The 14,301-nt window shown below is 38.9% G+C and overlaps 1 protein-coding gene across 6 annotated transcripts in view; it reads right to left on the reverse strand.

Annotated features, from left to right (window-relative positions):
• CBLB (Cbl proto-oncogene B) overlaps nucleotides 1-11,382 on the reverse strand; it is a gene marked incomplete at both ends in the record, with an annotated part of 204,494 nt that extends 193,112 nt beyond the window's left edge. For all 6 annotated transcript variants that reach the window (XM_080695888.1, XM_080695886.1, XM_080695887.1 and 3 more), the window contains one exon: nucleotides 11,215-11,382. In XM_080695888.1, coding sequence (XP_080552014.1) covers nucleotides 11,215-11,382 — 168 coding nt within the window. The remainder of the gene's footprint in view (nucleotides 1-11,214) is intronic.
• Between the last annotated feature and the right edge of the window lie 2,919 nt (nucleotides 11,383-14,301).

Raw genomic sequence — 14,301 nt, forward strand, 5'->3', positions numbered from 1 at the left:
TTTTCAATTATTTGAATCAAAGATACTACAATGAGTATACAGAAGTTTCAAGAATACTGCCACCAACTTACTTTCTTTTCTTTTTCTTTTTCTTTTGTCTTTTTCAGTACTGGGGGTTCTACTCCAAGCTACACCCCAGCCCTATTTTTTACTCTTTATTTTTTGAGACAGGGTCTTACTGGGTTGCAAAGGGCCTCACTACGTAGTAGCTGAAGCTCTCCGCAAACCGTTATCTTCCTGTCTCAGCCTCCCAAATGCTGGGATTACACGTGTGCGCCTCCACGCCCGCTCCTGCCACCAACTCTCTAATGTAGAAATTTTAATTTCAGCAACATGTACATGTACAACATGTTGGAGATTGATCACTTTTAACTTGACATTAAGGGGACAAGACAATCTCAAATTCATTTTCTCCAATGGGAAATTTTTGAACTAATAAAAATTTTCCTCAGGCTTTATTTTCAGACATTCCAAATAACTATTCTCTGGTATACTTTTAAGATTTATGGATATTCAATTCCCTATACTCTGACCTTTTTCTCATTTGCTTTATTTAAAATTATAATTCTATGTTAGAATGCCATTGCTTTAGAGATAAAAATGTTTGAGTAACTATTATATACCAGGTACAGAGCTAAGTGCCAGGAAATTACAGATGACTGGAATATACTTCCTGCCTTAAGGAGTCTGGCAGAAGAGACCCAGTTCTCTATAATTAACTTAGGAGCAATGTAATTCTTGCTCTAAGGGATCTTAATAAAGATCCCATCCAATCCATTCATTTGTAGATAAAGAAACTAAGAACTACAAAGATTAAGGGACTATTAAAAAATCATTAATCCAACACAAGAGCCTGCATCTTCTGAATCTCAGGCTGTTCTTTGTAACTGCATCACAATTAAATTAGAATCAGGCATATAATTAATGATCCCTTGTAAGCTCATTTCCATTTTTATTTTACTCTATTTGCAAATTTGCATGAACTTCAGAACCCATTTGTTAATTCAACAAAGGTTTTTTATGTCAAGCATTGTTTCCAGCACTGGGAATACAAACAGGAATAAATCACAGACCTGCCCTCAAGGAGCTGTCTAATGGGAAAGCCTGGTAGCTAAAGAAAGAATTACAGAACTTGGGACTGTGAGAACAAATGGTACTACGGGAGAAAAGCAGCAGTTCACGCACGTTCACAAGAGCATCAAGAAAAGCACACCTATGTTTAACAAAATAAAAATATTCCAGGCAAAGTAGTGAACAAAGGCATAAGAGGCCATTGAGAATGAAAAGTGTTACGAGAGGAGTAAATGCAGGTATTCTAAAAGGTGGGAGCAGAGGAAGGCATGGGTAAGTGGTCCAGAAGACGAGAAACAGGCCTGGAGTCAGTTTAGAAAACAGTATAGCTACAGAGTATTTGGACTTGGGAAAGTGCAACACACAATACTGAACTCCTACATGTCTCTGAGTGTGCAGCTCATCAGCTGGATTACCATTATGCCCTGTGATTTATGACCGCTCCTGCCAAAAATGAATAACCCTACACCAGGACTATGACTTCTAAGCAGATCAAATTCAATTTCATTCAATAAATATTTATTGAGTGCCCGCTACGCAGAAGGAACTGCAAAAGCCGGGGGCGGGGGGTGCTGTTCTAGAAAGAGTGTATTAGGGAGAAAATTCAAGCTAACCACAAGGTTCAAGCTTAGATGTGAATGACTTAGACCTCTTCCAGAAATATCTGAGTAGCTCCCTAGAAAAAAAGTTGGTCACAATACAGTAGTTTTCACAAAGGAACAAGTCTGCAGGTCATTACACAATGATGAACTTTTTAGGGAACCAGCTGGTGTATAAAAGAACTGGTTCATTAGCAAATCATTCCTCTTTTGAACTTAAAAGGCAAAACATTTACTAATGGAATTAAGCTGAAAATTCCATCAAAGTCACTGACTCAAAGGATTCTCGAGTCCCACAGAGGACTTTGGGAATCACCAAGAACAACTCCCCCATTTAGACACATAGCAGTACTAAAACAAAAAATGCAACTAGCTTAAAGAGGTTACTGCTTACAACACTAATGTTTGGACTTAAGAATAAAGCACTCTCTTGTTTAGTGTTTTCTGTTATTTTAGTTAGAAAAGTGCTAGGGCTAGACTCCAGGGCCTCATACATGCTAAGCAAATGTTGTATCACCAACCACACCCTCAGCACCTGGGTACTCTCTCCATATCAGTACACAGCCAACTCTTGTATTTAAATGTATTTAAACACTTTAAAGAAGACTGTCTCTGTACTTGCAGTCTGCATTATTTCAAAAACATGAAAATGTATGCTTTAACACATACATTCTATATACTTATTTCAATAATTACATAAATATGTATTCACACAGAGATAGAGTCAACAATATTACAGAGAATGCACAAATATAAAACCAGGATTTGCTACTGCTATAATAATTTTCAAAGCCATTAATTATTCTGGGACCACTATTGTATTTAGAGACATTTCTAGCTATGCCTTAACTTAAGTTTCCAGCCAAAACGTAATAGTGGTAGTACATCAGTTAAAATATTCCTTGCAAACAAGGTTCATTCTAACCCCTGAAACATATGAAAGAAACTTCACAAAGCAGATAGAAATTTCAACAATAAAGAATTATAACTTACTGTACAAGGATTTCATTTTAAAACATACCTCATGGAACATTCAGTTATACTGAATCAAGTCACATACTCTCAACACGATTTTTTTTTAAGTGTGGTACTAGGGATTGAACCCAGACCTCATGCACACTAGTTAAATGCTAAACTGCCCCTTAAATATCTCATTTTTTAAAGACAGTATGGAAATCCCTGTCCTCTTCACTTAAATGTTATCAGAGGCTTCTTACTGCGGTTACATAAAAGTTTGTCGTAATAAAAACACCTAATTGTTCTTTAGGTTCTTTCCACTTTAACTCAGTAATTCACTAAATATATGTAGGTATAAACTATAAAATAACACTCTTTATGTAATATTAATTGGACAAAAAAAGAACATTGATTATAGTAGAGTTTTGAGAACACTACCAATTCCTTTATGGTTTTCAATGATTGATAAAAGAAGAAGCTCTAAGAAACCAACTAGCTGTAATTAAAATAGCATTCATAGCTGGGTGTGGTTTACGCTTGTAATCCCAGCATTCAGGAGGCTGAGACAGGAAGCTCGCTGTTTGCTGACAGCCTCAGCTACTTAGTGAGGCCCTCTGCAACCCAGTAAGACCCTGTTTCAAAATAAAGAATAAAAAATAGGACAGGAGATGTAGCTCGAAGGTCGAATGCCCCTGGATTCCATCCCCAGACCCACCAAAAAAAAAAAAAAAATAGCATTCACTATGTAGTCATCCATTTTTCACTATCTTCTGAATGATAATGCCACTTGTTAGACTCAGAAAACACATCTGTTTTTCTCACTAGAATATTTTTCTCACTGCATAAGGCAGATGTGCAGTAAGGATGGAGGGAAGGAGTAGAGAAGGAAAGAAAGGACTTTTCAGAAGAAATATACAAATAGAATACCCATTTCATTATTGAATAAACCTCCCCAAACACTGATACAAAACTTGAAGAAGAATTTGATTATTTCAAATTTAAAAAGAAAATAGTTTGTGATTTACTTCCTATAATTCTACTATTCCATGGAACAGCAGGTTTGACTCTCTTCATATGGTAACAAAGACAGATTCAAGACAAGCCAGGTTCGGCAGGTGTAGGCCCTACCACTTACTAGTTTTACATTCTTGGGCAGGCTATTTTCTTCTGGAAACCACTTAGAGTATTATTATAATAAGAAATGCAAAGTGCTCTGCACAAAGTGCCTAATCTAGCGAGCATGTGCTTCTTTCTAGTATTTCTTCTCCTTCCATATTTTACATTCCAACAAGGCAACATCTCTGCAGGTTTTGTAAAGGTTTGAGAATGAGATGAAGGGTGCTGTCCACTTTGTTAAACATAATGATTTTCAAACATTATTTTATCTAAAGAAGCTCACCATGCTACCTGAAACCATTAAAAAAGTATGGAATGTTCTGTGTTGGAAATAAGACTAAGCCTAGGCCAGTACTCAGGTCAGCTGACATGGAGTCTTCCAGTTTCTTCAAATCTAAGAGACTCTCAGAAAAAGATTTGAAGACAGAATACCAAATCCATTAACAGGTAGAACTTTAATGACTACTCTTGAAAATTGCTATTGTAAAATGGTATGAGTGAGCTTATTATTTAAACATTAGTATGTTAAGAGCTATAAAATTTAGTTGAATATTATCAAATGCTTTTTTGGTCACTAAGGGAAAAATAAGCAATCTACAAACACATTTTTTAAAAAACTTAAGTATGCTGAAGCATAGTATATAAAACTAGCACAGTGGCAGTACCATTAAAGTCACAACATGTACATAAGATGATCTTAATATAAAAGATGAGAACAGATTTCCATTTCAATTTTTTACCTGTTTACCCATTAGCAGCTAAAATACTGGTTGAAATATGTATTGTTTATTTTACAATATAAATTTTGAAACATGGCTTAAACATTACAAATACTTGCTCCAGGCATGGTGCTGCACGCTTGTAATCCCAGGACTTGGGATGCTGGGAAAAAAGGATAGCACAGGTTTGAAACCAGCCTCAGCTACTTAGTGAAGCTCTCAGCAACATAGTGAGACTCTGTTTCCAAATAAAATATAAAATAAGTCTGGGAGTGTAGCCCAGAGGTAGAAGGCCCCTGGGTTCCATCCCCAGTAAAACACACACACACACACACACACACACACACACACACACACACACACACACACACAATACAAGTATTTGACCTTAAATTACATCCTGACAATCCAACATAAAATTTACAAATTCCCTCAAAGCTTCTCTATATGTTCCCTCAATTCTCTCTTGCCTAAATGGAAGTTAAATTTATGTACCAACATTATCCTTCTAATTAAAAGGTTCCTAGCTTTTCTCTCCTATACTGTAATCTAGAATGTTGTTTCTTTAGTGATTCTTCTTCCCTTACATCTTAAATCATTCTCTACCTAGAATTCTTTCCCAGCAGTCTATGAACATCTGCTATCACCTGCCCCAAAAAAAACACACCACAAAATTTATTTCAACTCTATTTCTCAAGCTATCACAACTTTCTCCCCTTTCAGTTCTAGTTCCAGAAAAATTTTAAATAGTCCATATACTAGTTTTAACGTATCCCCATCACATAAGTGAAATTGCTCTGTAAATAATACTGGTCCTCAAATCATAATATTTAATGAGTTCCTCCATTTTTGCTGTTTGTTTTTCTTTACTTAACCATAGTGTCACTTGAACTTGAAACTCCTCTCTTTTTCTGAAAGCTGCTTCTACCAAGGAAATCAATATACTCCAATTCTTTTTATACCATTCTCATCCCTATTCTTTGTAGGATTCTTTTTCCTTCACTACCATCTAATCACACCCTGCATGCCCCTAAAGCGTTTGGTTCTCTGGCTTTGTCTCTGAATCTTCTGCTGCATCAGAAATCTCTGGCTTGAGTTCTATAGCTTGAGATGATACTTGCAAGAACACATCTATCAATCATTTCAACTTCTTTCTGGATTTACGCTCTCAATTTTCTGACTTCAAAATGGATTTCAGTCTGGCAGGTGGCACTCAACATGACCCAAAACAAACTAACACAACAGCCCCAAGCTTCCTCTTTTTCTTACTATGTTCCTTACCTCATTAAGGGCACCACTGCCTTCAGAGTCAACTAGGCTGAAAACCTCAAGAGTCACTTTCACTTCACCTTCTCTTCCAGACTCTCACCCCAAAGGATCACAAAGACCTGTAGATTCTTTTCTTTCTTTCTTTCTTTCTTCCTTTCTTTCTTTCTTTCTTTCTCTCTTTCCTTCTTTCTTTCTTTCTTTCTTTCTTTCTTTCTTTCTTTCTTTCTTTCTTTCTTTCTTTCTTTCTTTTTGTGACTGTGTGGTACTGAGAATAGTCCAGACCACACCACTCCCCCACACACATACCGCAGAGACCTATTTTATTTTTTATTTGGAAATAGGGTCTAAGTTGCTGAAAACATCACTAAGTTGCTGAGGCTGGCTTCAAACCTGCAATCTTTCTGTCTCAGCCTCCCAAATACTGAGATTACAAGCAGGCACCACCACACCAGCTAAGGTGTGATTTTACCTCCAAAATGCCTTCTACTTTTGAATCAAATGCTATGCCTACTGTCAATTATTTAGGCCAACCCTTTATTATTTCTTACCCAGACTACTTTCTTCTTGATTCTATTTCTGCTTTCAGTATCTCTCCTTTAATCCAACCATCAGAGTCAGAAGAGTGATAAGATACATCAAGGGATAGCCTTGATTGTTTTCCCCTGACTGCTCAAAGCTTTCAATAGTTATCTGCCTACCAAATAAAGCCAATTTAAATTATTTGACTAAGCAGTCAAAACTTCTTTCATCTTCTTCTAATTTACCTTCTCTCACTCAACAATCACCCACATTTCTTCAACCTAATATGCCCTCTACCTCACTGGGATTTGAACCATCCTCTAAACATAACTGGACAGGACCATCCTCCTGCTTCATGATACACCAACTTCTGGCCCTCAGCAAGCAACGTGCATCCTTCGCCTTGTACTATATAACGGCACTTGGTTATGTATCATATTAGAGCACTTATTGCATTCTACTGTGAAATGTCTTTCTACAGTTAGGACTGGAAAAATGAATGAAGAAGTCATCAGACAACATAGAGAGCAACTTTTGAAAGAAGTCAATTCAAATGTAAATGCTGAAAATTTTGTAAGAGTTAAAAGATTACTGATTAAGGCTTTCATTATATCTATGTACTCTGTCACAAGGATAAACCAAGTAAATCTTTCACTTTATTGAATGAAGTTTTTCCTAGACGTCACAAGTAGCAAACTTTGGAACTACTTTATTTATCTCAGCACAAATTCAAGGTGTAACTCAGTATTCACAAAACTGTCCAGATACTTATGGTGTTACTACCCCCTATCCAAGTCTATGAGGGGCCCCAAGATTCTGCTAAAGCAGAACAACTTCAAGGAGAAAAAGGGAAGCATGTGAAGAACACAGCAAAGTGAATCACTAAGCCAAACATGAGGAGAGAGGGTGGAGGGAATGGGGTGGGAATTAAGGAAGAGCTAAATGAGTGATATGTGCATGTATGCCTCTACTATCTCATACTCCATTAAGATGTATGAATACAATGCACAATAAAAAAATAGAAAGGTAGTAGTAATTAAAACAGAAAAATAAGTAAATAAATTATATTCCCTTTTAAGACCCTAGAAAGATAAGATTCTTAATAATAACAAACTCAAACAATTGGCCTCCAAAACCTAACTTTCACTCCTTAGGGGATATTTTTCAGAGGTATAAAGAATTTATCTTTAAAAAAAAAACTTTACTTTTTTAAATATTTGCTCATAATCCAAGCATCTTTGATTGACAAACTGTAAGATATATATGATCAAGTGAAATTATAAAGACTGACTATGGCAGAAAATGAATTATACTTCAAGCTTGATGAATGTAGTACTTAATGCACTAGGCAAGAAAAGGCTATTTGGCGTCATCGCTTTTTAAGTGCTTTTAAAACTCTTTCAATAATGTAATTTCAAATAAAGAACAGGGACAACAAGACAAAAACATAGGCAGGTACTCCAATGGCTTTGTTCTTCAGCATCAATTCATTATTTTCTGATTTCCCAAGCATCCATGTGTGCTCGGTACATTTAGCATCTATTAGACAGAAAATTGTTCCATCACCTGGCTTAGAGGCTTGCAAAAACCCCACTCAGGAACCTCATATTAATAAATTATGATTCCGACCATACCGATTAGCAGTCATTTCCTTACCCTCACCTCAGCATTTCCAACAAGAGCACAATAATGCTGTTCCTAAAAGGCAGTGGCCAGCAGAATCCAGACAGAAAACTGTGGGAACAGTGGCCAGAAAAATAAGGCAGATGTTCTCTACTCTACTCCCACTATACTTTGGGTCTGTCTCTATTACAGCCCTCACATACTACATGGTACTTATCCATTTGTATGCCTGGCTCTGATGTTGTTCCGAGTTCTTAGACAGGTGAAGGGCAGAGCTGTGTTTTATCTAGCTTTGTATCCTCCATAATTACTTTGTAAGAACACAGTTGTTCCTCAATAAATGTTTAAGCATTTAAAAACTATGTCTCTATAATAACTTTGGAATGAACTCCACATATCATTTGGGTTATATGTTTAATAGGTGTGTTTTAATGAGTTTAGTTCTATCACTGTTATCAAAGAGGCACCCACTGACTTGAGGGATTTGGTGTCACCTATTAACTTGAACTGACATACAGAGCTACAACCAGAAAATCTGTGTAAATGGGGTTCTTTGGGATATGCCACTATTCTTTTTCTCAGTCTGTATACTGTACTAACTCTGTGCTACTCATATTGCTACAAAATACTCTATATCTTTCAAAAAATACAACTGGGCGATTAATCTCTCCTACTCCCAGCGACCTTGGCGAGAAACCCTGCTCTCTGAAAACAGAACAATTAGTTGGAACTGGAATCTCAGTTGACCATTTTAAATTCTTGAGGCCAAGGAATGGTGCAACTATATACTTAGCAAGTATTTCCCTCACAGTCTAAGAGCACTTCATTATCCCCTACAGTTATTTTATTATAGTTATTTTATTTTGTAGCTATATTATACTCCGAAGATCTGCCTCGATGAAAGAAAAAAAAAATGCTCACGACACTCAACTCTGCCTTTTCCTTAACAACCATTTACAACTGAAAGCTGCTATTTTCTGTTCTGGATAAGCTAAACTCATGGTATTGCAGTTATTTTTAAAAACAGGTGATGTGTCATGGGATTAATTTTAGACTATTAATAAAGTTCCTGGCGTAATCATCAAAACAAAGTTGATATTATGAACCACTTCCTTTACCACTGACAAATAAGAAAAGATAAACAGGTGGAGGATGTTTTTGCATTACATACGTCAATAAAATATATTGCCAATTAGCAGGTTTTGATGCCTTTGTATTACTATGTGATAGAGGAAAAATAAACATATTGAGTGCTTTTATAGTAATTTATGTGATTTTTCTCCACAAAGCCCACAGATGCATTCACCAATTTCATCTATGACAAATAATGAAGATAAATGGAGAAACCCATAGTAATGCACCTCTGCCAACACTCACACCCACAATCCACTAAATGACGACTTTGGAGAATAGATTTTCTTGTGAGTCAGGCTTCTCAACTGGAGAAGCTAAACTTAAGCCCACAAAAGGGTTAATAAAATAAACAATAGCAGCTGTCTAGCTATCAAATAACCATCTATTTTACCATAATTCATGGTGAATTAATTAAAAGCAGATAAAACTTGTGCTAACAACCAGTTGTAGACCAAAATTATGAACAGCATTTTTTACTGTTTCAATGACTTCACAGTAACTATAGTTCACCACTTATATGAATCTTTTTGATTTGATGTTCTAATCTTCAATCACATGTACATATTTTGACTGTTCAAAGAGGTGTGGGCAGGGAGAAAGAGCTCCCCTATAAAGTCTGATCCATCTGTTGCCCACTTAAATAATAGACACATTCTTGAAAGCTTGAATTCCTTCTCTTATCCCCAACTAATGACTTAGGCAGTTAGAATGACCTTCAAATGTATACTCTTTAGAAAACCACAGACAGCTAGTATTGTGCCTGCCAAATAAAGACACTTTTTCCAACTACATAGTTCTCATTCTAAGTATCCAATGCTAAAACTAAAACTTGACCCTAAGCCGCAAGTTGCAATGTTCTGACATTATGACATCATTCTGTCTGAAGTACTTTAATATAACAATTTGAATAAATTGGCAGAAGCTTAAATAGGTCACTGAAGCCCCAAACTAAGGATATTTATCTGGCAAAAATATTCTGGCTCTGCATTTAACACTACTGGCCACCAAATGACAGGGTCTTCATTCATCTGTTTTATCTGTACTTCCCATAAGGATAAATGAAAATAAAGTAAATCTTGTTACCTGCCTGTAATACTAGTGGATTTTTTTGTTGCCAATATTTGTATACAATGACAGTGTAAAGCAAAGGTAAATGCTATCACATTATTTCATGTAGGCTTTGGCACATCCTTACAAAGGAATATGTTTAAAACCTCCATTTCTGCAATTATAAAAAATAAAAGTTCTGCCTCAACTAAATGTATAACTAGCCCCAAATAACTATAAAATAATACTGAAAGGTGCTACAAATATTACCAATATATACAGGACAATGTTACTGCTTCAAAAGCAAAAATTATTTTTGAAAAGCAATGAGCTACATCTGAATTATATATATTTCATAATGCTACTTAGTATTACTGATAGCTATAGTTTCACAATAGATCTTTGTAATGTAATCAGGTTGCCTTTTTAACTAGACTTCTCTGAGAGCTGACATCCAGTTTGATTTCTCCTTGTAAAATTAAGAGTTTATCTGAAAGCAACAAGTAAAAACCACAAAAGTTTCTTATACTCTCAGCCCTACCGCCCCCAACATAAATTTTCCTTTCACAACAAATAATGCGCAATCAAAAAGGTTTCCTGTTTCAAAATGGAATAGATGAAAGAAACTGCAACTATACCATTAACAACTAAAACAAAAAGTTTCTTAATGAAGGTGAATTCTCAGAGATGAAATGGAAACTCAAACACTGCTCCCTTACTTAAGGACCAATCTGGTTCTTTCCTCAGTAGAGCATCACACAAGTGGTTGTTATAAGTGTCCATCAGAGACTTTTCTTAGTTTGTACTTTTGTTATCTAAGAACAACACAACCTCACATAGGACTGAACACACACTTCTCAGCTATACAATTATCATACACTCATAAACAGCAGCCAATGGCGAAAACTTTGCATATCTGAGTCATATAGAGGAACACTGAACCTTGAAGAGTAAGACAAAAGAAAAAAAAAAAAAAGTCTTTGCTCTGAATACAACTTTTCAAAACATACAGAGTGCATTGTAGATGTAAGAAAAATGGTCAACACAAATCAAAAGACTGTCGCTACAACAGTAATTATAAATTAACAGAATAGATAAATACACCTGGAGAAGCCATATCCATGGGGAGCAGGGTATGCACAGGCACAGATAGCACTTACCACTTTGTCCATGAGTTTCCAAGTTTTTTCAACAGTCCTACGATCGGCTGCAGCTTGCTTAGGGGGACCAACTGCATCCTGAATAGCATCAATAAAACCCAAAATTCGACCTTTTCTGGGGTTTCCTCCTCGACCACCAGGGTTTCTGCCATTCGTAGAATTTGCCATCTGGAATATTAGTGCTTTAAAAGACAGATTTAAAAAAGAATAAGTTAGTTGGGAATGAAACATTTACCCAACAGAAAACTGCCCAGGCAATTTGTACCCACTACTTTCTTCTACCATGACAACAAAACCAAGGCTCCCAGATTCAACTTTTAATAACCATGTGAAATTACATTCTATATGTTTACACTAAATAAGTTTGGGAATAATGACCCTACATTTTCTTTCAACATACTAAGAGTTAAAGATGCATCCTTCTGTTTCTAAGCTAAAGCTTAATAACCAACTCCTAACAAAAAAACAACTCAAATTAGCTTCCTCCAACCACATAAGAACACAAAGTTCTCCCCCTCTTTGCTTTAATCCCAACTCAAAATACTAAAACAACTGTAACCCCCTCCCGGAATACATTCTGGAAGCCTCACGCTGAAACCCCACTTTCACTTTGCTAAATTTCAGCAAGTTATTATATAAATGTAAAGAAGGGGGGGAAAAAGCATAAGAGACAAGTCCATTGTCAACAAAGGCGTAGGACCTGGACTTCCCCCGCTGAAATCACCAAGTAGAAACACTCACGAGTCCTTTAAACCATAGCGGTGAGTAGACAGTCCCAAGACCCAAATCATTAAACAAAATAGCCCCCCCCCCTTTTAAATGACAAGCGCGGACAGGGAAAGAAGAGTTCACTTCTTCAGCTCCTAAGCCTCCAGTCTCACCCAGGGGGGATGGGGGAGCTCCAAAGCTTTGTTGCAGGACGGCTGTGCCCCCTCCCAGCTCAGGGCTCCCCTCGGCCACTCCGGGTCACGAGCGCAACGAGGACAAGTATCCAGGTTCCTCCAGCCGCAGCTCGTCCGCCTGGGCACTCGCCGGGTGGACGCAGCTCCCGGGCTGTCTGCAATCCCAGCTCCTACACTCCAGCCCTCTCCTCCCCGGCCTGCCCGGTTCCGGTCTTTAAATACCCCACTTGGCAGAGTGGACGGCGGGGAGCGGGCTGCCAGGGCCCGGGTCCGAGCCGGGCCGAGCCTCCGGCGCCGCGGGGTCCCGAGGCGCGTCCCGCCGCAGCCCGGGCGCGGGGAGTGTGTGGTCGCTGCGATCGCACGCTCCGGAGAAGGAGCGACCCGTAGCTCAGGCCCCCGAGACGTGGAAACGCAACAATTACCGTCAAGACCAATCCACACCCGCTCGCCCCGCCCGCCCGAGGCTCCGGGAGGCCGCGGCGGCGCCGGCTGGAGGAGGACGCCGCTCGCCGCTCCCACCCCTCAACTACACACTGCGCGGCCGGGGCAGGCCGGGGCGGGCCTGGGCGGGGCCGGGCGCCCCTGCGCCAATCCCGAGCGCCCGTACGCTGCGCGACAGCGGGCGCAACCAATGGGCGGAAGGCGCCCTGTCCTCCTCTCCCCCCTCTCCCAGCTACCGCCCGGTCCACGTCCTCCACCTTACACAATGGCCCCCGAGGAAGTCCAGCTCCTCGCACGTCCCACATGGAAAGGAACTCGGAGGGGAATGTCCCTGGAACCAAAGTGGGAAAGGAGACAAGAAGGAAAGAAGAGAGCCCATGCGCTAGGGAGCTGGCCAATGAGGGTTGGGGAGGTGGGCGTGAGCTACGGGCGCGGGCGCCGAAGCCCCCGGGGGCTCAGAGGCGGGACTTCCTGCCTGCTCACCTTCCTCGTCTTTTGTTTCATAGCAACAGAGTCTGGCTGCAAGGGTGTTGCTGCTCTACTCTGGGCGGGTCCCAGGCTTAAGAAATTCATCTCCCTAGGGCTGCCAAAGTCTTCTATCCAGGACAGCAGCCAAACAGGTCTAAGGCTGTGTGTTTCTTGTTGGCCCTCAAAAAGTGCAACAGTCACCAAGCTTCTAAGTTGACCAGTAAACCTCGCAGAGGGTTGGCTCAGGGTGAAACCTGATTGCCAACTCAAACTTCCTAAATTTCTTGAGTATTTTCCTTTTTTACTATTAGCTCTAGAGGGATTCCAGATCAAACATCAGGCTGATGAAAAATCAAATAAATTGGCAGTTCTGGCCAAATAATCTCTGCTAGTCATGTCAGAGTAGCAAAAGTACCAGACCATGAGAGTTACTAATGTATGTGTTACATCTCCTCCAGCACAAGTTTCTGCATAAATGACTGGGGAGAACTCAGCTGTTGTGTCTTGAGTCACCTTTACACGACATGCGTCAGTTTCTCTATGTTTTAAAAATAAGTTGTGCTGGGCATGGTGGCTCGCGCCTATAAACTCAGTACTTGGGAAAGTGAGACCGGAGGAGCTCAAGTTCAAGGCCAGCCTCTAGCCATTTAAGAGGGCCTTGGCAACTTAGAAAGACGTGTTTAAAAAAAAAAAAAAATGTAAAGGGCTGGTGTTATAGCTCGGAGGTAGAAGCCCCTGAGTTTAATACCCAGCACCACTAAATGAATGAATGGATGGAAGGATGATGGATGGATAAATGGATGAATGGATGAATGAATTGTCCTCTTCAAGCATTTTGGTCTCTGTGTGACTCCATCCTTTATGGACATCAAATGGTTCACATCAGACTAGTCCTAAATGAAAAGGCTATGTCCTGAGATCCATCTTTCAACAAGGTCATAGATTAAGCAAACATCTTTTCTTTCTCACTCTTTTTTTCTTTCTATTTCAACCCCCTCCCCAATTCTATTAAGAATTGCTCTAGATTTTCATGCTTTGAAACTTGTTTTCGAGTTCAGTTGATTAATGCTGAATATACTTTACACTTTGGACTTTTCAGATAGTGTGATACTGTACATTGTTTTGTTTTGTGGCAGTTTTGTTCTTTTGTTTTTTAGAAAGTCTTTCTAATTCTTCTCTAGCCAATTAGCTAAATTAAACATTTCTCAATGTTACTAATCATTTTCTAGCAAACAAGGATTTTAGTACAATGATCATTACTGTGAAGGATACTTAG

This window comes from Muscardinus avellanarius (genome assembly GCF_963383645.1).
Source record: "Muscardinus avellanarius genome assembly, chromosome: 5".
NCBI lineage: Eukaryota > Metazoa > Chordata > Mammalia > Rodentia > Gliridae > Muscardinus > Muscardinus avellanarius.